This window comes from Fukomys damarensis, unplaced genomic scaffold, assembly GCF_012274545.1.
Source record: "Fukomys damarensis isolate Sample0158 unplaced genomic scaffold, DMR_v1.0_HiC HiC_scaffold_27, whole genome shotgun sequence".
Lineage (NCBI taxonomy): Eukaryota > Metazoa > Chordata > Mammalia > Rodentia > Bathyergidae > Fukomys > Fukomys damarensis.
Genome location: NW_022900939.1, coordinates 472,479 through 496,330, shown reverse-complemented (window position 1 = coordinate 496,330; position 23,852 = coordinate 472,479). Strand labels below are relative to the sequence as shown.

At 58.8% G+C, this 23,852-nt stretch overlaps 1 protein-coding gene and 2 long non-coding RNA genes across 9 annotated transcripts in view; 2 read left to right on the top strand and 1 right to left on the bottom strand.

Annotated features, from left to right (window-relative positions):
* The first annotated feature begins 3,282 nt into the window (after positions 1–3,282).
* Scgb1a1 (secretoglobin family 1A member 1) lies at positions 3,283–14,866 on the top strand. 3 transcript variants are annotated; one of them, XM_033756528.1, is made up of 6 exons: positions 3,283–3,564; positions 3,822–3,873; positions 4,890–5,009; positions 10,337–10,546; positions 14,129–14,316; positions 14,812–14,866. In XM_033756528.1, the coding sequence occupies exons 4-5, from the start codon at positions 10,357–10,359 to the stop codon at positions 14,314–14,316; spliced, it is 378 nt and encodes a 125-aa protein (XP_033612419.1). In that variant the 5' UTR covers positions 3,283–3,564; positions 3,822–3,873; positions 4,890–5,009; positions 10,337–10,356; the 3' UTR covers positions 14,812–14,866. The 3 variants fall into 3 exon arrangements, with proteins under 3 accessions (XP_033612419.1, XP_010631306.1, XP_033612420.1); XM_010633004.3 differs by lacking the exon at positions 3,822–3,873; XM_033756529.1 differs by lacking the exons at positions 3,822–3,873; positions 10,337–10,546; positions 14,129–14,316; positions 14,812–14,866 and adding an exon at positions 5,339–5,918.
* LOC104868293 overlaps positions 6,228–23,852 on the bottom strand; it is a 23,679-nt gene continuing 6,054 nt past the window's right edge. For 2 of the 5 annotated variants that reach the window (XR_782004.2, XR_004514498.1), the window contains exons 2-6: positions 23,173–23,262; positions 21,546–21,818; positions 20,703–20,885; positions 14,720–14,802; positions 13,285–14,224 (exon numbers count right to left, since the gene is read on the bottom strand). This is a non-coding gene — a long non-coding RNA (uncharacterized LOC104868293). Of the gene's footprint in view, positions 8,258–13,284; positions 14,225–14,719; positions 14,803–19,369; positions 19,700–20,702; positions 20,886–21,545; positions 21,819–23,172; positions 23,263–23,852 lie in introns of those variants that run through there. The other 3 variants (XR_004514495.1, XR_004514496.1, XR_004514497.1) reach the window with 3 other exon arrangements.
* On the top strand, positions 17,900–20,691 carry LOC104868292. Its single transcript, XR_782001.2, has 3 exons — positions 17,900–18,049; positions 19,049–19,175; positions 19,626–20,691. It is a non-coding gene; the product is annotated as an uncharacterized LOC104868292 (long non-coding RNA).

Below are 23,852 nucleotides of genomic sequence, written 5' to 3'. Positions count from 1 at the left end.
CCCACCCACTGCCTGGCGTGGGCGTATGGGCTGGGGAGCCGGCTGCCCAGTGCTGCGTCTGCTGTGCACACCTGGCGGTCTCCGTCTCGGGCTCCCTTCCATGGAGAGCAGCTGCCTGGCTTGGGTTCTGTGCCCGCTGATAAAAGGGTCTGGAAGTGATGCATGGCTAGGAGTGGCTGTGGGCCGGACCTGGGGCCTCTTCTCGGCAGGGGGAGTGGGCATGCTTGGTGTGGCGAGCAGCGCTTAAGCTTCTCCCGCTGTAGTCTCGGGCATCCGTGTACCTGTACTGACTGAGTTTAGCTTTGTGGCCAGCTGAGCGCCACTGCGATGGACACTTGCTTCGTCATCCATCCTTCTGCTGAGGGACCCCTGGGCTTAGCCACTGTGAACTGTGCTGCTGCACACATGGGTGTGCAGGAATCACTGTCTTCAGCTCTTGCGGTGAGACACCGGAGGGGAGCAGCTGGGCCCAGTGGAATTTCCAGCGAGAGGCGAGCAGTGATACCCAACAGTGAGGTGGGACAAACGTGACCGTCCGCTGCAATAAACCTGTCATTAATGTTACCCCGTGCTTCAGACTCGGTGCACACGTCTCTTAAGTCTTATCAGTTGGTGACTCAGTTGCCTGTGGGCCTGTCCATCTCCTTAGTCTAGAGGGGGCAGACTGAACCCGCTCAGGCCTCCGACCAGGCATCTGCTGCAGCAGCTGACAAAGATGGGAGGCCCTTGGTGGAGGAGAGGCCAGGGTGTCCCCTCTCACCGTCCCAGTCTGGGGGGGGGGCGGAGCCGGGCTCCCCTGGCTTCCCCTCCAGTCCTGAGGCAGGCCATGCGGTGGCGCACTCTGGCCACCAGGGCAGCGCTCCAAGCTGGGCCTCGGTGGCAGGGGACAAAACTGGTTCGCGGCACGCGTGGAAATTGCAGCCACTTACAGAGCCGATGGTGTGGGAAAGGAAACAGAGAAAGCTTCAGAGACCTGCCCAGACAGTGCCAGCCACCCGGGCTGCTCTCAGCAGGGGCGCATCCTGCCTCTGCAGCAGAAGTCCTGCTTCTAGGGGAACGGGCTTCTTGTCTAGAGGTTAAGGAAGACACCGTCCACATCCACAGGTGTCCCCAGGACCCCTGGCCTGGCCTCATCTCCTACCCAGGCCGCTGCCTCGCCCCCAGGCACACGGACACAAGGGTCAAGGCTCAGCGTGTGACTCGGGGTGACAGAGGCGGCACAGGGACAGCCCTGTGTGGGTGGACATGGAGGCCCTAAGCCCGGGTGCGGGCTCAGCCGGGGCCTGGGGGCTGCAGGGGAACCCCTCCCTGCCCCCTGTGCAAGGTCCTGCTGGGCTTCGTCCCCAGTTTTTTTAACTACAGAGAAAAATCTTGAAATACATTCCAGACAACATTGAAAGGATTAAACTTTCTATTAAAGGCAAGCTGTACAAGTAAGAAAACAAGAAGTGAAGTTTTCCTTCGCTGAAATTTCTTTAATTGTGAGCCTAGTCTGCCTTTTGATAAATAGATATTTCCTTGGCAGGACTGCGGTAGGGCGGAGCCGGCAGTTCAGGGCTCGCAGCGCAGCCCGGACTGGTGGGCAGTGTGCCTTGGCTGCAGAGTCCTGCGGCCCGGCCGCTTGGGGTGGGGAAGCTGGGCGGTGACCCCACCTCCTCCGGAATCCGTACCCCTCCCAGAAGCCCCAGCGGCTCCCTCCAAGCCTGGGTCACCCTGACCCTCCAGGGCCCCTCTGCGGCATCAAGGCACCCTCAGACCCCCTCCCTCAGCCAGTGGCTCCCAGGACTTGAGCACCAGGCAACAGCAACCCTCTCACGCTGTGATCCCAGCCCTCTGGAAGGCTGAGGCAGGAGAACCAAACCCAGCATGGGCAATTCAGAGACTTAGTGAGACCCTATCTTAAAATAAAAATATTTAAGGGTTAGGGTTAGAGACGTAGCTTGGTGTGAAGGCCCTGGATTCAATCCACCATACCAGTGGGGAAGGGAGGGAAGGGCAGCACTGCTGCAAGACTCAGTTTGTTTACACCTGGAGACAGACGTGTGCCCGGCACAGTGAGTGCCTCACTCTCGTGAGCTGGAGGTGTCCTGCTGCTGTTTTCTGCTTGCCCCAGCCTCTCTAGTTTCCCGGCACTGTGGGTGGACGAGTCAGGAGTGGCCACCTGTTCTCCAGGCCACAGAGCTCTGCCAACCCCAGGCCCGGCTCTTCCCTCCGCATTAGCTGCAGCGATACTTCTGCGGGCCAGGCCAGCACCCCTATCCAGCATGGGGTCCTCCTCTCTCTCCTTCAGATCCTCACCCTCAAGCCCATCTTTGCTGGCAACGAGGATGCAGGGATGCACACAGCAGAGGGCCCATCCTTCTCCCGGGAAGCAGCTCCAGGTCCACAGGCACCAGGCAGCAGCACAGAACAGTGGACGGACGGCCTTGGGACCTGGCTTTCCCATGAGCTTGGCCGCCCGGCCCGTGCCTGGTTTCAGAGGAGGAGACGCAGCTTCCCTGCCAGGCTGGGGACACCAGGGACACCAGGCTGAGAGCAGGGCCGTAGTGCCTCCTGTAGCAGCGGGCAGCTCAGGGTTTCCTCAGGGGGGGCCACCTCCACTTTGTCCTGTCTTCTAGCCTCTCACAGTCCTGCCCGGCCCTGTGCGCCCCTGGCGGCTGGAGGAGCTAGGCAGGAGGGCTGGGCAGAAGGATAGGGGTTGGGCTGAGGACAAGGGTGGGACAGGTGAGCAGCTGGGCTCTAACATACTCTGAGCAACCACCTCTGTGCCCACAGAGCAGGGTGTACAGGGCCAGGCTCGGGCCCACAGGTGCGTCGAGTAGGATCCGTTTTCCTGAGGTCTGGCACAGGGGCCCCTGACATTCACTTGACAAATGTGACACCCGTGGCACACAGTGAAAGCAGCTCCACCCCAGGCCTGGCCCATGGGCCCACACTGTCCCAGGCCCCACAAGGTTCTTGGCTACCGAGCTGAGCCCTAGCTCCCGGCACCCAGCCCTGCCCCCATCTGCCCATCCTCAGGACCCACTTCCCGCGGGGCTCACTCAGGAACCCCGAGGCACCAAGTCTTTCTGCACCGGCCCCACCGTGGATGTGTCCCCAGCACCAGCTTGAACGGGGCAGGAGGGTGGAGGAGCCGCAGGGCCTGAGGTTCTGTCTTTGCTCCAGGGGTCCCCGTCCCGCCGGTGTCCTCCCCCAGCCGTCCCCCCTCCATTCTCTCCTGCTCCCTCCCCACCCTTCTTCCCGTCTCCCCATCCTCCTCCTCCTCCCCATCCAGTCCCTAACCCTGTCCCTGTCGGACCAGCTCAGAGCCACCTCTGCAGAAAGCCTCTGCACCCACCCGGAAATGTCACTTCCTCTGAGCAGGCCTGAGCACTCTCCCAGCTATCACGGCCCTGGCTGCCAGCAAGCTCCTCCCAGAGGCTCTGTGGCCTGCAGCAGCGGCCAGCGGAGGGGCCTGACAGGAGCAGGGCGCCATGGAGGGTCAGCCCCACCACCGAACACCACACCCCACTGCTGCTCCAGCTCCCTCCCCAGCGGACACTGCGAATCAGCTGGAGGACAGTGAGTCTGTGCTTCCCTTACCATCCCTGCTCCCTGGGTGGCAGAGCCCTGGCGGCACATGGCACGGAGTGGACCCTGGAGAACCCTGGCCACGAAAGAAGAAAAGATAGCAGGCCCTCCCTGAGGGAGAGGGCCTCTTGGAAGATCGTCCTTGGTACAGGAGACAAGGACATCAGCAGAGGCCTGTCACCAGACAGAGCCCAAGGAGGTTCCCGAAGCTGGGTCAAGGAACTGAACCTGCCCCATCCCTACACTAGGTTCACTGAACTCCCTGAATGCCTCCGTCAGAAGCACCGCAAGGCTTACTAGGTACAGCAAGTAAGGGCTGCTGCTGAAAGAAACAGAGTGTGGGGAGGAGAGAGGCAGGGACAGAGACAGAGAGACAGGCAGAGAGAGAGAGGGAGAGGGATGGAGGGAGAGGGAGGCACCCTTTTTTATGCTCCTCTGGACGGAACACAGAAAAGGCTGTGCCCCACCTGGCGGGTGTGGGTCTTCGGTGTGGGCCCAGGAGTTTCAGGACAGGTGGTTTATTGAGCCTTTGAAGTCCCCCAGGCTGCTTCTGCATCAGGGTCCTGCTCTCTACTTTGTGAACCAGGCCAATGTGCAGCTCCCAGTGTCCTGAGGAACTGGGTGGTGGGTGTGGAGGGGACACAGCATGGGTCTCCTGCTGTGACCCCCATCCACGATGGCCAGGGACACAGTCTTCTTAGAGGTTGAATTCTTAGCCGTGATTTCCCTGTCTCATCTCTGCCTGTCTTTCATTTCTACTGACCTCAGCACCAGGGGTGGAAGCCGGTGTGAGCCAAAGGTAGCTGAGGCAGGGGCTTCCCTGAGACACCACAGAGTCCACAGAGACACAGGTGCACACCCACAGACAGGGCCACTGTGGGGCGATGCTGGGAGGCCTGGACCTGGGGTGACGGTGTGGCCACAGGGACAGACGGGGGAGACTCCTCACCCGGAGGACAGACAGGCCACATGCTGGTGAGACAGTGCCACCGAGGTGACCCAGTGGGCAGCACCAGGGAGGGAGAGCAAGTTGTAAGGCAGGCAGCAGCTTAGCCTGGTCCTGCTGGCGTAAGAACAGACCGTGGGCATCACTGACTGTGGACTGGACTTCCACTGTGCCCAGGGACTCCTGGGGAACCCCAGGGCCAGGCCTCTCCTGGACTGGACTGCAGGACGTGTGTGCTCTGAGCACCGTGTTCCCAGCACACCTGAGTCCATTAGGAAACCCCGAGACAGTTACAGAGGGAAAGCGGTCCCCTGTCCAGGCCCGGCTCCAGCCCGAACCTGAGAGTGCAGAACTGGTTTGCTCCTGACAGCTGGGAGTGTCCCAGGCCCGCTGGACCAGCCCAGTGACCCACCGACCGACCCACGGACCGGGACCAACAGATCGCACTGCCTCCGGAGGTGGAGCAGGACCCAGCAGATCAAAGACCCAGGTGCAGTAACCCGAGGCTCAGATCCGGGGCAGGCTGTCCCAGGGTGTGGGCAATTCTTGGAACACTGACTCACATGGCTTCTCTTATTTTCCCTCCTCCCTGTTACTCTTCCCTCTCTCAGACAGCCAAGGGGCGGGGGTGAGCGAGGATGTGGGGGGCTCTTCCTGGCTCCCATAGTTCAGGGGCGCTGGCCGTGGGAGGACTGGAAAGGGCCTGGGCACTAGGGCCTTGGGTTCCCCAAGATGGTGGCCCTACTCCAGGTGCAGGCAGGATAGGTCTTGGAATCAGCGACGAGGCCTCTGAAGGCAGCTGCTTCTCCTGGTCACCAGGCCCCAGCCGTCCTGAGCAAGGCCACAAGCCTGCCAAGCACAGACGTCCCCACGCCGCCACTACAGCAGCAGCTGCAATGGAGGGTTAGCAATAGGGCGCCAGCTCCCAGGCAGCACGCAGCGTTACGTGTTTGAAAAAAAGATGACCATTTATGTGGACATTCTGTCGGAGCGCTCTGTTACACAGATGGTCCCCAAAACATTCACATAACCAACCTACTTGCTTAAGTGACAGAAAGTGATTGTATATACTTATGGGGTACCGTGTGCTGCTTGATATCTGTGTGCACGGGCAGAGAGTGAGCAGAGCTCCCCGATGTGCCCTCTTCACCTCATTGTTCCTTGGCCTGTAGCATACTTTTCCCTGCCTGGCCTCAGAAGCCCAGGAGCCAGGTCTGAAGCAGGGGTTCCCACCCCGGGGTGCTGTGTGTCCTGCTTTTTATCAGATTCAGAACAAATACCGTAGTGATGTAAAGGCCAAGAAACAGAATTCTAAAAGTTGCTTCAATCCTGGCCTATAAGACTGAGAATTTATACCGGGCGTGGTAGCACACACCTGTTATGCCAGTACTTGGGAGGCTGAAGCAAGAGAATCACTGACAGTTTAAGGCCAGCCTGGACCTCATAGTGAGACCCTGACTGAAAAAAAACAGAGAGAGAGAGAGACTTGGAATTTGGTCTGGACTTAAAATTTTTAAATAATGAAGGAGTTTAAGGTGTCATATTTTGGCTTAATAAGTGAACATTGTATTTCCCATTGGCAATATTTTACTAAAGTTTAGTATCTTCAAAGTTGAAATGTATTCTTTTTCAACTCTTGTTTTAGAACTAAAGAAAGAGCCAAAAAATTTAGTCAGTGCTGAAATACCTTTTGCAGTACTTTGGCTTTATGAACACTTTTATTGGTTACTAGATAATTGTTTACATGAAAATTAATAATCAGATTCTCAACAGAACACAGTGCTGTGAGGCAGCCTCCAGAGCCCTCATAAACAGCCGTGCCTGAGTCCCCAGCTGTGCCCCGCTGTTTGCTCTGCTGTTTCGTGGGCCTGGCCTCTCACACACTGCCAAGCTGTCAGGGGGAACAGTCCGACTCCGGGCACAGGGATAGGCGGGGACCCGTGAGTCAGGTACAGGTGTCGCCACCAGAGGCCAGAAGACTGGGCACCGCCTGGGATGGGGACCCTGGAGGAGCGAGGCGGCCTCTGTGCCTGGGCTTGTGGAGCATGTGTGGCCCAGGCTGGGCGCTCACCAGGGGGGTCAGGCCAGGGTGAAAGACACAGAGAAAAAAGCAGAATGCATCATATGCCGTACGTGCGCCTGTGTCATTGTGTAAAATACACAAATGTAAGAATAAGATACATTAGCTATAAAAGTAGAAAATGGCAGGTGAGGCAGAGACTCACTGGGCAGGGGAAGTGCTACGTCAATGGAGGAGCAAAAACAAGGTGAAGCCAGGCTGCGTGGCCCCTCTGGGTGGGTGGCACTGGGTCTCAGAGGATGAGGCCACAGGCCGCCCTGGTGCCCCTCCCTCAGTGAGGACAGAGCTGGGCTCCTGCCCCACCTCAGTGCCAGGCACAGTGAGGCACAGGGCCCTGGAGGACAGCGGGACAGCTCAGGAAGAGGCCGGAGCAATGGCGCCCACAGCAGAGAACCTGCCAGAGGAAGCAGCAGATGGGCCAGGTCCTGGGAAAGATCAGCGCTGTCCTGTCATAGTCCTGTCACTGCCTCACCCAAACCACAGGCGGCAGCAGACCTGAAGCTTCCTCCTACACAGCAGGGCCCCCACCAGCTCCCCACCCCAGGGGCTGAGCCCCTCACAAATGGCCTGGAGAAGGACTGAGGGGCAGCCCCACCCTGCACCCCAGCCCTGATGGCCGCTGGCAGGAGCACAGGTCAGAGCCATTTCCCCTTCCCTGCGCGAGAGTCTGCCCAGGCATGAAGGGACACAGCGTGGCCGCAGGGACACACGCGGCTGGGCAGCGTTGAGGGCTGAGGGACAAAAGGAAATAACCAAATCCCTGGTCACTGATGCCACCCCACCCACGCCCCTCTGCTGCCCAGTGCAGAGGCTCCCATGGGGGAGTCCCTGGGAGAAGGCACAGGCACCACATGGTTTGTAAGGACCTGAGATAACGCAAGTGTGGCCAGCAGGTGTTGGCCCCTTCAGTGGTATTGTACCCACGCACAGCTGTACTGTGGCAAGGAGAGGCAGCTTCATTCCTAAGTGCTAAGCTTTGTGATACTGAGCTTGGACCCAGGGTCTTTGCACACACACACACACACACACACACACACACTGTGTAAGTCCTTCTTTGAGACAAGGTCCTCACCAAGTCCCTAAACTGCTTAAACTGCTCTTGAACTTGCAATCCTCCCGCCTGAGCCTCCCGGGGTGCTGGGATGACAGGCGTGTGTCTTAAAGTTCAAGCTTTGGTGATGTCCGAGATGTGACCCCAAGTAGGGTGTGTGGGCCCCGAGCTGTGTGCGCAGAGTGGTACCATCGCCTGAGGCTGCTCTGTACCTGATGCTCCCACCCTGCTGCCCAGCTTGGGTCAGCCAGGGGGCTCGGCCACTGGTCCTCGTGTGGGATGCCCCTTCCCAGGACCCTCCCAGTCCCTAGGCCTGGGTCTACCGCAGCCTTGGCTGGAGGCGTGGGGGCAGCAGGAAGTGTGCAGTCACTCTGGGGCACCCAGGGCATGAAGACTCAGCCACTCCTGCAGGGTGCAGTGCTGGCCGCGACCTAGCAAAGCAGGGATGAGGGCCTGATGTGTTCTGAACATCACGGCGTCCACTGAGGTGTCTGTGAGCTCGGGGAGCAACGTCACTCCAGTAATCATCGTGCAGTTGTGAGATCTTCGGATTTGGAGCCAAGAGCCACTCTGCAGTCGGGGGCCTCCTGCTCACATGCCCTGGGCACTGCGGGGAGGGACACATTGCTGGGAGATTCAGAGCAGCAGGCCACCAAGGCCAGGGAAGAACTTGCCTTGTGCGGGCTGTTTCCAAACGGGCCAGACCTGCCTGGCTCCAGAACCCCCCACAAGCCAACCTCAGGCCAACCCGAGCCTGTGACCAGACCCAGTGGCCTGGCTGGACAGACAGGCTCCACGTAGCCCACCTAGGCTCAGCCTGTTTCCTGGGCCATGCTTGGACTTGCAGCAGTCACACGGCTGCCCAGCTTCCACTGCTCAGGACAGGCCCGCCACAGCCAGGCCCTCGCCCTCTGGGCATGGCCAGATGCTGCAGTCCCATCCCCACCTCTGCCCCTGGACTTTGTGGAGACCAGGACAGGACTCCCAGCCAAGGACCCTCGGGGAGCGGAGACCTTGGCCTCAGCATTCCAGACCAAGGGGGCTGAGCCCCTGGCCCTCCGCTTGCCCTGAGCTCTTTCCTCTCCCAATCTGAGGCCCTGCAGCCCTGCAGCTCACTGTCCCTCCAGAGCCAGCACCTGAGGGCCCAGTCTCCCCAGGCAGTGGCTTGCATGTCTCACGTGAGCCCCACAGGCTCGGGGTCCCCCTGGGCCTTTAGGGACCAAGAGTCGCAGCTTGTGGCTAAGAAGCTGCCTCTGAGCCTCAGCTGTCGCTTCTGCCCTGCCGTGCCCTGCAGTGCGGCCGGGGTGGGCAGAGAAAGGCCCAAGGCCAAGCAGGGCTCCCCGGGGCTGAGGGAACAGCTGTGAGAGGACACAGCGGTGCGGGAACGCTGAAGTTGGATACAGGAGTCTGGTCAGGACACAGAAGGGGGCTGGCAGATGCAGGATTCCACAGAAGGAAAACAGCTGTGACTCCACCAGCCAGACCACGAGCCCACTGGGTCACCCGCTGGGGCTGTCCACGCAGCACACAGACACGTGGCCGGGCTGCAGGGACAGTGTACACCTGCACCCCAGCGACTCAAGAGGCTGAGGCAGAAGGATCACTTGAACGGAGCATGAGACCAACCTTGGCAATGTAGTGAGACCAGTCCTTAAAGAATTTTTAATCTCCCTTCCTGCTGTGCCAGGCGTGGCCTGGAAATGGCAGCAGGGCCGGCCCGTGAAGTTAGGCAAATGAAGGTTTGCTGGTCACACAGCTCCCACCAGGGATCAGCAAGTTCTTCTTGAAGGGGCCCCCACGATCCTCCCAGTCACCCCAGGCTGAGCACCCACACGAGGCACGGCGCACAGGGCTGTGTTCACCGAACGAGCGGACGGACGAATGGGCCAAAGGAACATGACGGAGCCTTGAAGCACAAACAGGATCTGGAGAACGGACGCCCAGGTGGGATGGCCTGAGGAGAACAGGGATTGGCCCAGGCGAAGGAGGGCAAGCCGAGGACGCTGCCACACGGCGGGCAGGGCCATGAGCACAAAGGACGGTGGTGGTGATTGGCCGGCCCGGTCTATCGCGCAGGAACTCAGTTCCCCTGGCAAGAGGACGCCTTCGCCAGGCTTCAGGAAGCAAATGGCACGGTCAGGGGCTTTGGGAAGGTCATCATGAAGGGCAGGGAGGCCGAGCAGGAGTCACTGGGACCAGGCTGAGCCAAGGCTGCCAAGGTGCAGCCATAGGAGGAGGAGAGGGCAAAGAGACAGGCCGGCCAGGGAACCACAGACACCGCAGAACAGCCCTGAGGAGTGAACACCAGCAGAACACACAGCATCGGCCAAGGGGAAGGAGGGAAGGAGGCAGGGGCGCCAGGAGCAGGGCCAGGAGGGCTGCCAGCCACCTGGGGCCCAGTGGGAGGAAGATGGGAGGGCCAGGACTGGGGCGATTCTGGTGGGCCCCTCAGGCCCGGGCCTCAGATGGGTGTTGGGCGCGTGTCCCTTGCTGTCCATGCCCAAGTCCAGGCCCCCAAGCATGGCAGAGCCAGGCTTCACACTAGGTGGCATCCATGCCCACATCCTTCCCTGGAGAGGACCTAGGGTCCTGGGTCTGGGCGCCCGAAAGCACCCCCAAAGACCTCAGGCAACCTCAAAGCAGTCCCCGTGGGACTTGGTGTAAGGAATGTTTACTTCGTCCACAGAGCCAGTGCCCAGGTAAACAATGCATCTCATAGGCAGAGCCCTCACCAGACTCCCCCTCAGGCAATGCCTGCTGGATATAAGCAGCACCGATGACAACAGATGCACACACAGTGTGAGACTTCCGACCAAGGCACCAGACTTCCTGCCTTCTGCCATGAAGACTGGCACCACTGTCGCCCTGCTAATGCTGGCGTGCAGCTGCAGCTCAGGTGAGACTGGGCATCCCTCTCCTTACACACAGCCCAGACCCCACAGGCAGAGGCCTGGACGGGGAGGGAGGACGCGCCATACAGATGAGTGTTCAGATGCACATGAGCGTGGAAATCACACACACACAGGGGCGAGGAGATCACACACGCAGGGGTGTGCAGATAGATCACACACAGGGGCGAGGAGATCACACACACAGGGGTGTGCAGATAGATCACACACGGGCGAGGAGATCACACACAGCCAGGAGATCACACGCAGGAGTGTGGAGATCAAACACAGGAGCGAGGGGATCACACACACACACAGGGGTGTGGAGATACATGCAGGGATGAGGAGATCACACACGGGCGAGGAGATCAAACACAACACACAAGAGCCAGGAGATCACACACAGGAGCCAGGAGATCACAGGCAGGGGCAAGGAGATCACACACAGGAGCCAGGAGATCACACACAGGAGCCAGGAGATCACACGCAGGGGCGAGGAGATCACACACAGGAGTGAGGAGATCACACGCAGGGGCAAGGAGATCACACGCAGGGGCCAGGAGATCACACGCAGGAGCCAGGAGATCACACGCAGGGGCAAGGAGATCACACGCAGGAGTGAGGAGATCACACACACAGGGAGGAGGAGATCACACACACAGGGAGGAGGAGATCAAACACAGGAGCAAGGAGATCACACACAGGAGCCAGGAGATCACACACAGGAGCCAGGAGATCACACGCAGGGGCCAGGAGATCACACGCAAGAGCCAGGAGATCACACGCAGGGGCCAGGAGATCTCACGCAGGGGCCAGGAGATCACACGCAAGAGCCAGGAGATCACACGCAGGGGCCAGGAGATCTCACGCAGGGGCCAGGAGATCACACGCAAGAGCCAGGAGATCACACGCAGGGGCCAGGAGATCTCACGCAGGGGCCAGGAGATCACACGCAAGAGCCAGGAGATCACACGCAGGGGCCAGGAGATCTCACGCAGGGGCCAGGAGATCACACGCAAGAGCCAGGAGATCACACGCAGGGGCCAGGAGATCTCACGCAGGGGCCAGGAGATCACACGCAAGAGCCAGGAGATCACACGCAGGGGCCAGGAGATCTCACGCAGGGGCCAGGAGATCACACGCAAGAGCCAGGAGATCACACGCAGGGGCCAGGAGATCTCACGCAGGGGCCAGGAGATCACACGCAAGAGCCAGGAGATCACACGCAGGGGCCAGGAGATCTCACGCAGGGGCCAGGAGATCACACGCAAGAGCCAGGAGATCACACGCAGGGGCCAGGAGATCTCACGCAGGGGCCAGGAGATCACACGCAAGAGCCAGGAGATCACACGCAGGGGCCAGGAGATCTCACGCAGGGGCCAGGAGATCACACGCAAGAGCCAGGAGATCACACGCAGGGGCCAGGAGATCTCACGCAGGGGCCAGGAGATCACACGCAAGAGCCAGGAGATCACACGCAGGGGCCAGGAGATCTCACGCAGGGGCCAGGAGATCACACGCAAGAGCCAGGAGATCACACGCAGGGGCCAGGAGATCTCACGCAGGGGCCAGGAGATCACACGCAAGAGCCAGGAGATCACACGCAGGGGCCAGGAGATCTCACGCAGGGGCCAGGAGATCACACGCAAGAGCCAGGAGATCACACGCAGGGGCCAGGAGATCTCACGCAGGGGCCAGGAGATCACACGCAAGAGCCAGGAGATCACACGCAGGGGCCAGGAGATCTCACGCAGGGGCCAGGAGATCACACGCAAGAGCCAGGAGATCACACGCAGGGGCCAGGAGATCTCACGCAGGGGCCAGGAGATCACACGCAAGAGCCAGGAGATCACACGCAGGGGCCAGGAGATCTCACGCAGGGGCCAGGAGATCACACGCAAGAGCCAGGAGATCACACGCAGGGGCCAGGAGATCTCACGCAGGGGCCAGGAGATCACACGCAAGAGCCAGGAGATCACACGCAGGGGCCAGGAGATCTCACGCAGGGGCCAGGAGATCACACGCAAGAGCCAGGAGATCACACGCAGGGGCCAGGAGATCTCACGCAGGGGCCAGGAGATCACACGCAAGAGCCAGGAGATCACACGCAGGGGCCAGGAGATCTCACGCAGGGGCCAGGAGATCACACGCAAGAGCCAGGAGATCACACGCAGGGGCCAGGAGATCTCACGCAGGGGCCAGGAGATCACACGCAAGAGCCAGGAGATCACACGCAGGGGCCAGGAGATCTCACGCAGGGGCCAGGAGATCACACGCAAGAGCCAGGAGATCACACGCAGGGGCCAGGAGATCTCACGCAGGGGCCAGGAGATCACACGCAAGAGCCAGGAGATCACACGCAGGGGCCAGGAGATCTCACGCAGGGGCCAGGAGATCACACGCAAGAGCCAGGAGATCACACGCAGGGGCCAGGAGATCTCACGCAGGGGCCAGGAGATCACACGCAAGAGCCAGGAGATCACACGCAGGGGCCAGGAGATCTCACGCAGGGGCCAGGAGATCACACGCAAGAGCCAGGAGATCACACGCAGGGGCCAGGAGATCTCACGCAGGGGCCAGGAGATCACACGCAAGAGCCAGGAGATCACACGCAGGGGCCAGGAGATCTCACGCAGGGGCCAGGAGATCACACGCAAGAGCCAGGAGATCACACGCAGGGGCCAGGAGATCTCACGCAGGGGCCAGGAGATCACACGCAAGGGCCAGGAGATCACACGCAGGGGCCAGGAGATCTCACGCAGGGGCCAGGAGATCACACGCAGGGGCCAGGAGATCACACGAGTAGGAGGAACGGAGAAGATGAGGAGACGGGGAGCAGGTCTCTAACTGCTTCACTCTGAATCACCCTCCTCCCTTTCCACTGGAAAATACCAATTTTTTTTGTAAAGAAACTCCAGTTAATTCCCATGAAAAATTTTATAAACCCCATGGGTGTAGGTGTTTTGGCCAGGCAGGGTTTCAGAGGACCCAACCACAAGGTGGGGAAACAGCTGGTTTGCTGAGCGCCTCCTTTGGGGCTCAGGAAGTGACCTCCTTCGGGCTTGAAAGGCACATAATTGGGAGACCTGGGGCTCAGTGCAGAGGTGGCGGTTCAGCGGGATGGCGGCCGTGCTGGAGGGTGGGTCCGGAGGCGTACACCTGGCTACAGTGACAATTATCACTAATAACAGTGTGCAGGGCTGACCTGCACTGAGGGTGCCATCCCGTCCCGAACCCTCTCCTGTGCCCTCCTTCCCAGCGGGGCAGGGCTGTGTCCCCTTTGTGAACCAGCACTGAGCCCCCAAGGGAGCACAGACCCAGTCGTGGCCCTGAGCCGGGCTCCGTGCCGCCTCTGCACACAGCTCAAGGAAGACCGGCATCCATGCTGAGCAGGCCAGGGCCAGGAAGCCCACACAGCGGCCCCCAGGCCGGGCTACACTCCATGATGCAGCGAGGGCGACCGAGGCTCTCAAGCCCCGTGCACCAAGCCCCCACTCTGCTCCACCTCAAGAAGGCTGCGCTCCTCGCTGGCGCTGCGCTGTGGTGGCTGGCCAGGGCCTGAGCCCATGGGCGCTCTGCTCCTCTCCCAGGTTCTGCCAAGACGCGCCCCGCATTCCACAGTGTCCTCCACACCTTCCTGGTGGGCTCGCTGTCCGAGTACCAGAGCATGGTGGAGCCCTTCCAGCCTGATGAGGACATGAAAGATGCAGGCACCAAGATGAAGACCCTGGTGGACACCCTGCCCCAGAGCACCCGCCAGGCGGTGCTGAGGCTCTAGGTGAGCACTCCTGGCCTGGCCGCCAGGGTCCTCTGTGCCTGGCCCACTTCCAACCTAGACAAGAGAGTAAGGCTGACAGTCCCCAGTGGGGCAGGCACAGTCAACTCAGGCTTTTCCCTGGGGCCTTTGTTGTTTTTGCTCTTGTTTTTTGGGGGGTTCTCATATGCAGCCCTGGCTGGGTTCAAACTCCATCCTCCTGCCTCAGCCTCCCAAGTGGTGAGGTTTCAGGCATGTGCCACCACACCCAGGTCTTGCTTTGTTGCCCAGGCTAGCTGCAAACTCCTAGGCTCTGGTGATCCTCCTGACTCAGCCTCCCAAGTAACTGGGACTGTAGGTGTACCGCACTGTACCCGGCCCCTGTCCTCTTTGTTAAGAGCTCTGATAAGAACACCCTGGCACTTACACACTTCAGTCAACATCACTGTCTCTGTGCACCTTTATCTCCAGGCTCTGGAACTCACTTACTGTTCTTTTGGGCTTTTCTTTCTGTTTTAGGAAAAAATAGTAAAAGCCAGTGAATGTGCTTAGAGCTCAGCAACCCAAAGCCCCCTGGATTTGAAGCTGAAGGTGTCCCCAGACCATCCCATCCCTGCCCGCGGCCCCCTTTCTTTGCAATAAACCTCAAGCATCTCACTCAGTCTGCAGCCACTCACTTACTGGGGAGGGGGGCAGGGCCAGACCCTGAGCCCTCAGACGCCTTCCTCATTTTGGGTCCTTGCCACACTCAGCATTCCCTCCGCCCAGCCCTAGTCTCAGCCTGGGCGCCCTCGGCCTTCCCTCTGCAGGGCCCACCCTGTTGGTTCCGCCCTCAGCCCCACCGGGCTTCTCAGGCTCCCTGGCCTTGGCCACTTCCTGTGGTGGAGAAGGCTGAGCCCCAGCCATCCTCCCACCCTCCCTGAACCTCGGGGCCTGTGACCACTGATATCTGCAGCCCAGCAAGTATCTGCGGCCAATGATGAAGCAACTGAAGACCAAAATGTGCGGGGGAGGAGCTGGCCCTAAAGAGCCCCTAAAACCCCAAACACCCAGCCTGAGGTGGCGGAGGTAGGGATGGCATGGCCACCAGGGGGCAGTGTCACCATACCAGGCTAAATCAGGGGCAGAGGGTGGAACCCAGCACTCCCAGGGGCCTGAGTTTTAAATTAAAAAAAAAAAAATTCAGTAACAGGGATTGAACTCTGCTTATGAGGCAGGCGCAGCACCACTGAGCTAAATCCCCAACCCTTAAATTCAAGTTTGAGGTGTTTCCTGAGTTCTGCAGGAAAATGGGGAGACACCCTGCCCTGAGCTGGCAGCAGCCCCTCCAGAGGGTCCCAGAGACCCTAGCCTTCACCCCCACCACCATTTATACCACCATTTATAGCGCAGAATCAGAACCCAACACTGGGATACCTGCATGGAAGCCTAGCTCTGGGGTCATTGTCCCAGTGCCCGACCTGGACAGTGCCAGAGCACAGGCCCTCCTCACCCTGCAGATGGCAGGAGCTGCCACAGCCCATAAACAGGTGACAACAGTAAGAAGAGTCCCCAGGACACACACCCAGGCTCACACCTAAGCCAGGGCGGCCCTGCGCTGCTCGCTGTGCAGGAAGGACTAGGCTGTAAAAATACCAGGGCAGGTCAGGGGCCAGCAGGCCCGGCAGAGATTCCTGGGGGTGGACGGGCGGGCATCGGGACACCCCGCCTGTCACTCCCACACTCCTAGGGCCCAGTGCCTGCATCCAGGTCACCCAGGATTCCTCCTGGGTCCTCACCAAGCCCAGCATTGTTCAGTGGATAAAGATCAAGGCCAGGAAGGCTCAGAATTTTAATTACCATCCCCTGCTGGGACAGTGTTTACCTTGGGCAAACATAGAGCAGATAAGTAAGGATGAAAGGAGGCACAATTAACCTGCAGCAGGTCCTGCCTGGCCCGAGGGCCCAGGGGACCCACAAGAATGTGAGCTATGTCATCACCCAGAACCCAGCCTTGTGCTTTTCAAAGAACAGGGTGCAAAGACAAAGGGCGTTGAGCAGCCCCAGAGTGCAAGCAGAGAGTGTGCAACTGTCTGAGAGGCAGTGACGGGCAGCAGGCTCCAGGACCCTCCGCGGTGGTCCCTCCCACAGCAGCACCCAGCTTGGTAGCACCCACCACCCCACAGCGCAGGTAGGGGCGCTCAGCGGAGCCTGACTTCAGGGGAACACCAGCTAACAATGGCTTTTGCATTTGAAGAATGAAAAATGAGGAAGAGGAGAAAAAGTCCACACTTGTATTATGAAAATATCTAGTTATATAATCAGCCATGTTCTCTAGGAATATGCCAAACCCTAATGCACAGGATGCCCAGTGTATGATTAAGATGTGAGGGGTACTGGGCACCAACTGCCTGAAGAAAAGATTTAAAATGTATCCGAGCCATAAAAAAAGACTAAAAACAAGAAATGCTTAATGCTCCACTCCAGTTTTAACATTCAGAACTTTGAGTAGCAAAGGGAGAGAAAGACCACATTTCTCAATGACTTTTAAGAAAAGTGAATTTGGGTGAAAAATATTATTTGGAAATTATCTGTTATCCCAACAACTTGGAAACCAAAGGAATTTTAGCCAAAGAAGAGCGGTGGTTATCAAAGCTGCTTTCTCACTGTGAAACCCCGGCCTGGGCCTTCCATGTCAGCAGGACCGTGTGGTTCCAAACCCAGGCGGCCGAGGTTACTACCCTGGCAGAAAGTCTGCAAATGACTCACCAGGCCGGAAGAGGAAGCCAAGCCAGCCCTAATCAACTTCATCAAGATGGTGTGCGGATAAAGCCCTGTTTACAGCCCGTGCCAGGCATGATGTCTGCGAACACTGAGGGCCTGTGGGTAGTAATTCAGCGCAGGGCGACGGCCACACTGATAGCTTCGGAAGGACGATAAAGGGACCCGTGGTTGATGACAACTGGGCCACACAAAGGTGCCTACAAGACCTATAATCAGGTGTAGGGCGAGCCTGAGTCAGCAGCAGCTAGCCACCCAGCACACTTCCACGATAACCTAACACTGCCAAACTACAGAACGTGCACACAGACCTGAAAAGAGATTCAGCTGAGCAAGCATGGTTGCCAGCTTTGGAACAGCGAAGCCAGGGGTGGGAGCTCGGGTCTGGTCCCCGTCAGCGTGTGGATCCCCACCCACCCCAAACCCTGCTCGGCTTGCCAAGTGGCATTTGCACCCACGGGCAGTTGGCCAGGTCCCTGCAGTGCTTCCTTTGGGACCCTCCAGAGGCTCCTGCCCCAAGCAGGTCTTCTGCCAGCCCCAGGGAGAGGTGCGGACTGCAGGGCTCCCCGGGAAGCAGGGGTTCAGGGTCAGGGTCTCGTGGGGCTCATCCCTTCTCTCCACCCCATACTAGGCCTTTGAAGCCCAGGGCCTGGCTCATTGCAAATCACCTCTAAACTAATTTCTTCTGGCAGCTGTAACACATTACCACAAACTTAGTGGCTGTAAAGAGAAGTCTGTGCATCTTGCAGTTCTAGACCTCACTGGGTGGGGACCAGAGAGCTGCAGCCAAGCCCTGGACAGCAGGGGATCCTGGCACCTCCCCATCTTGCTGGTCCCAGGGCCTCTTCAGACTCTTCAGACCGATCCCTTCCACCTCCTCTGGCCCCGCCTGGGCCCCAGCCATCCCTGAAGAGGCCTGCTCTGCTCTGGGGCTGCTCTGCACTCCGTGATGCTGGGGACCAGTCCAGGACATTTGACCCTGCCCCCAGAGCTCCAGGTCTGTCTCCCCTCTTCCTGAATGCTCCTCCCACAGGGCCAGAACCAAACGGTGATCTTGAGCTTTGCTCTTGGCCTCCCTGCTCCCAGGCTCCGCCTGCTTCCTGCTTGGCCTCAGCCTGGTACACTCCTTCCAAGACAGCGTCCATGTCCTGCCCAGCAGCCTGGGGATGGGCTCACCTGAGGTTGGGGGCTCACTGTGCTTGCTGTCCAAAGGTTCCCAAAGAGCCAGCCCACCAGGCAGCTCTCGGGGGCGCTGAACTAAAGGGTTCACTTTTTTTTTTTGAGACAGGGTTTCGCTGTATAGTCCAGGCTAGCCTTGAAGTCGTTCTGAATTACTCCTGCCTCAGCCTTTCAAGTGCAGGGATTGCAGGCGTGCACCACCTCGCCCAGCCTAAATGGCTTATTATTTATTGCAAATTTGCCTTTAACCAGGCATCCTGCACTGGCCACCTCAGACCCCTGTCAGGCTGGCTCTTGGGCTCCTCCTGCTGCCCCCACCCACCCCGAGCCCCTCCGTCCCTGGGCTCCCTTCCTTCCACCTGCCTTTGTCACCCTCTCCAGGACAGGAGCCCAGGAAGGCATGAACCCCATGTTTGTGATCTCACTGCTCGTGAAGAGAATTTAGAAAATCCTAGTGAGCAAAAGGGAAAGAAACTACTTCCGTGTGAATCTGCCCCGTGGGGTTGATCTCACCGCCAGGACCCTGCTTTGGAGTCTCAGGTGGAAACTGAGCTCCTAAACCAAGTGCAGGGTAGGACCCTGCTTCCAGGCAGGACCAGGGTGGTTCCCGAGAGGTCCCAGAGAGACAACCCCAAAAGATGCCCCCTCAGCCACCACTACTGTTGGAGAAATCCACACCCAGTGCAGGCAGGAAGTTCCACCAAAACTCCATGAAGCTTGGGGTTCCCTGGGTCGCTGCTTGGGCCTGTGGTCCCAGATTCTTCCTAAACCACACATCCATGTCAAACGTGCTCATTTCATTCTTGATCCTTTCAAGGTCTGATTATTACACAATGACAGCCGTGCTGGTGGATGTTAACTATTAACCAGAGGATCCCAAAATCGCCTCTTGAAGTCTACCACACAGAACAAGAATTTCAGACCGCACTCCTCTGTTTTCAAAGGTACAGAACATTTGGAAAAGGCATGTGCCTAAAGAAATGTGTTGGTTGACAGTCCAGGTTTTTTGAGTTAACCAAGAAGAAAGCCAAGGATTTAGCTCAGTGGTTCCTCAACCTGCCTCGCAAGTGCAAGGTCCTGAGTTTGATCCCCAGTACCAGAAAGAAAGGAAGGAAGGAAGGAAGGGGATAGAGGGAAGGACGCAGGCATTGACTCTGGGAAGGGTGTGTGTGTGTGTGTGTGTGTGTGTGTGTGTGTGTGTGTGACAGGACAGCTGGCTGCCTGTGGTCACAGACCTGGGCCCACGCCTGTCCCGCATCTGGGGACATGGAACCCCCCTCGCCCAGCCCACGCAGGGGCTGACCTGCTCTCTAGCAGCCACCTCAGGAAGGTGGCCGTGAGCGGCAGGTGTTTTTTTTCCTTTGGCACAGCAACATGTCATTTCCCATTTTTAGAACAATGCTCCAAGGAAAGTCACAAAAACAACGTTCAGAGGGGCGGGCGGTTTTCTTCCAGCACTTGGACAGCCCTGAAAAACAACCACAGAAGTCTTCGCATTCAAAACCTATTTGCACATCGGCATAAAACCAGGAGCCAGGACAAAGTCCCTCTGCCGGCACCCCAGCGGGAAGGGGCCTGGGCCCTGTGGGGTGGCCACGCCTCCACCGCCCATCGGCGGGAAGGAAGCCTAGGAAGCCAGCGTGTCTGAGACAGGACAGGGTGTTCTCAGGAGGTGAGAACCTCCCAGCCTCTGAAGGCCACAGGAAGCCTCTGTGGAACCATGGGGCCCACACACGGGACCCCTGTCATTCCCACATGGACTCTTCCCTTTCCTCTGCTTCCTGAGGCGATGGCTCCGAGACTCGGGGGGCCGTGTGCCCCCGGGCACCTCTCATCCTAGCCAGGTCCTCAGCCTCCCTTCCCTGTCCGCTTCTACCGCCCCTCGAGCTCTACCTCACTCCCTCAGAACCTCTCCCACAGCACCCAGCCCGGCATGACCCCCTCATCTCTCTGTGGGACCAAAGTCCGCAGGTTCCCAGGCCCACGCAAGTCTCGTGACCCAGCCCAAACCACCGCCTCCCTCCGCACCTGGCACCTGCTGTGGCGACGCCATATGGGCCGCACTCAGAGGGTGCTGCCCTGGAAGGAACTTAGTCCTCTGGGACACTCAGTCCCCTACTCTAGACAGCTGTAAGGATGGAGTAAGACTGGCTGGGCACAGCCAGACTCGCACATGAGTGCGGTCTCCCACGCATCTGTCACGGTGATGCAGTGCCGGGCCCTGAACACCCAGAGTTGGGAGCTAAGCAAACCTCTCCTCCAGCCCAAGCCTTTTGTAAGAGGGGAAAGGCGCTGTTGGAGGGATGGCAGCAGGGCACCAGCAGCTGTGAGACCAGGGCTGCCATGAGGATGCTGCAGGGCGGCACCACCGGCCCTGCGCACAGGCCAGGAGGCAGAGGCCTGCAGACAAGTCGGACCACGGCCCCGCCCCAGGATCTGACAGCCTGGCCTTGGCGCCGTGAGGCCCTTACCTGGTGGGTGAACTCCAGGGATGGAACCCAGTGCTCCCTAGTCTTTCAAGAAGGCAGGGCCTTTGGGGTTCCCGGGGTACCAGGCTCATGGCGAATCCCCCTTAAAGAGCAGCATCTGCAACCTCTAGTGCTCAGTCTAGCAACACAGGAAACTTCCATGCCGCACCAAGAACAGCTCGGGATCTATAGCCAAACAGACACAGGTTGAAGTCCCACCCCGCTCAGACCACTGAGATGCATGAACTGTAACCTCTGGAGCCTCGGTGTCCTCTCTAAAGTGAGTGACATCTGGTTGGTGGGTGGTTGGGAAGATTAAGGGAAATGATCGGTATAAAGCCAGCTTATGCATAGTAAGTGCTCAATAAACGAGTATGACTTTTGCACATCAGCATCTGACAAAAGTCTGATATGCACTCAGTAAACAGCACGAAACATTCACCCTAACAAAGAGCTTGGTCATCTTTCACACACGTGCACCCACACGTGCCACACCCAATCCAGATGGGGTCTCCAGCACCCTAGAAGTTCCTCCCTCACACCTGCCCATCCGTGCCCCATGAGGGAGATGTGGCCGAGTGCCTTTACCTGCTGCTCAGTTTTGTGCCTCAGAGGCGCAGACAGTGGACCCTCCCAGGTCTGGAGATGCCGTCGCTGCCCTCCAGTGCTCTGTGGACGCGACTGAGGCAACCCGAGAAGGGGAAAACCCTGGGCACTTCTGTGTGTGTCCCTGCGGGCACAGGCACGGTCCCGGGGAATGTGCCTGGGAACACTCACAGGATGGAAGCAGTGTCCTCCCGGGGGCAGCCAGTACCCTCTGCCCAGTGGACCCGGCGCGGCGCTTACCCCACATCCTCAGCAGCGCTGGCCCAGGCGGGGTGTTCGGTGTCTCCTGTGGTCTTCAATGCCCTTCCCTTGCAGTGACATCCTATGTTCGGCTTCCTGGCCCCTCTTTGAGGAGTACCTGTTTAAGTCCTTTGCTTATTTTTTGTTGGGTTATTTGTCTTTTTCTTCTTGACTGCTCGTAGTTCTGCAATGGGTCTGGAAACAAGCGCCGGCAGCTATGTGCACTGCAGGTCGGGACCTCTGCGTGCAAGACTTGCTGCATTTAAACAACACCTTAAAAATAAATAAATAAACAAATAAACAAACAAATGACGCCTTTTGCTGGAGAGAGGCTTTTAATTTTGATAAAAGCCAGTGGTCGATTTTCTACCCTGGCGAGTGCTTTCAATCTTCTCTGGAAACATCTGCCCCTCTCTAAGGTCCTGCAGACCTTCTCTCTACTTCTCTTTCTTCCAGGCTTCCCCTGGAGCTGCACAAGAGTGGTTTGCTGTTCCTTCCCAGGGAGCAAAGGTCCCTGAGAGACTCAGATCCCTGCAGGTCTCATATGGAAAGGTCTGGAGCTTCTGGACCACCCAGCCTGTCCTGTGGCCTCGGGGAAGGACTGCTGCTTGAGGTTTGCTGAGGTTCCAGGGCCAGGGCGGGTCCCTGAGGGGCAGCCAGGAGGGGTGGGGAAGAGGTGCAGCTGTTTCATTACTGTGATGAAATGCTAGAGGCAGTGGACACATAAAGAGAAAAGGGCTACTTTGGTTCAGTTGTGGTTTCCAGCCCAAGATGAAGCAGACTGGGGTGTTGGGGCTCTGGTGGATTCGGGGACAGGCAGGGGACCTGTCACTGCCTGTCGTGGGGCAGGGAGGGTCTGGGTCCCACAGCCTAGGGTCTGTGACTTGGGGACCTCCCCACAGCGCCAGGGGCCTTTGGGGGACCTTGGACACCCAGACGCTGGCCAACAGCTAAAACTCTTCCCTGGGCTGGGCTCACTCTGAAAACCTCAACCCTAAGCTCGTCCCTGCCCCACTACCTGTTCTCTTTCTATACCCTTTTGCCACTGTTTTCATGCATTCGCTTTCTAAATCTTTTCCTCCCTTCTCTCTCCTCCCCTGAAACAGCACAGCGGTATGACTGGATCATTCGCTGGCAGGGCTGGCAGTGCGGCCTGCTTCCCTCCTCCCTGACTCTCCTCCCCAGCCTCTCCACACAGAGCCCAGGGACAGGGAGGGGCGGATGGAATCTTCCCTCCCGAGCTCCAGGGGCCGTGGCTGTGATCCACACAACCCCACGTCTCGGAGGAGGAAGCAAATCCTGGGGGGTAGGGAGGGGAGCGGTACCAGGCCAAACAGGAAGCCAGCATGCAGCTGGCCACTTCCAGCCCAAGCTGGGCCAGCTTCCCCCAGCCCCACCCCACCCCAGCCTCGGGCGGACAGTGGTGACCGCAGGTCACGGGGAGCTTCCTGGTGACTCAGCTGATCACGCTCTCCCGACCCTGTGATCACAGGGAGGACACCATGTCGCTGGCCAGGGTGGGAGGCGGCCTAGGGACAGCGCCACTCAGCTCCAGCATGCAGCAGGCTCTCCACACAGTGAAGCTCACCCCCGTCCCCTGATGGGTTCATCCCCAAGGCCCTGGTACCTGGTACCTGGTGATGCGACACTGGAGCGGGGTTGGTGGTCCGTCCCACATGGGTCCAGTCTTTCTCCAGAGCCTCAGGGTGGGTGGGTCCTGTGGACAGGAGTGATGTGTGCCCAGTGCTGAGAGGCGAGCCTGCCCCAGGCACCTCAGGAGGGCCCAGCTACCCTCTGCTGAGACCTCACTGCACCAGGTCCTTGAGCCTTCCCAGCTGAGAAGCCTGGGCCAAAACAAATCTCCCTCCTCTAACTTACCTGGGCCCAGGTGCTGTGTGGTAGCAACCAAAAGTGGACCGGGCTTCTCCAGAGATGGTCGGCTATTGGCTGACCACGTTCCAGGCCCAGGGATGAAGGCCCGGCCCTGCTCTGCAGCCTAGCAGCACCCAGCCTCCTCCTGCTCAGCTTCTCGGTGTCAAGCTGGGGCTCCCACACTGTACTGTGCATCTCCCAGCAGGTCACCCAGACATCCCCTCAGACGCTCTGAGATCTTGTACAAAGTGGGATGGCATTCGGGGTGACTCTGGTCCTACATGGTGGCCACTTCGAACAGTGGTAGGCATGCTTCAGCGAATACCAGGAAAACACTGGGCTTTGTCTACAGTCCTGATAAAGACCTTCTCTTTCTGTTATTTTTCAGTGGGGATTGAACCCAGGGCCTTCATAATGAACTGAAACCATCCCTTT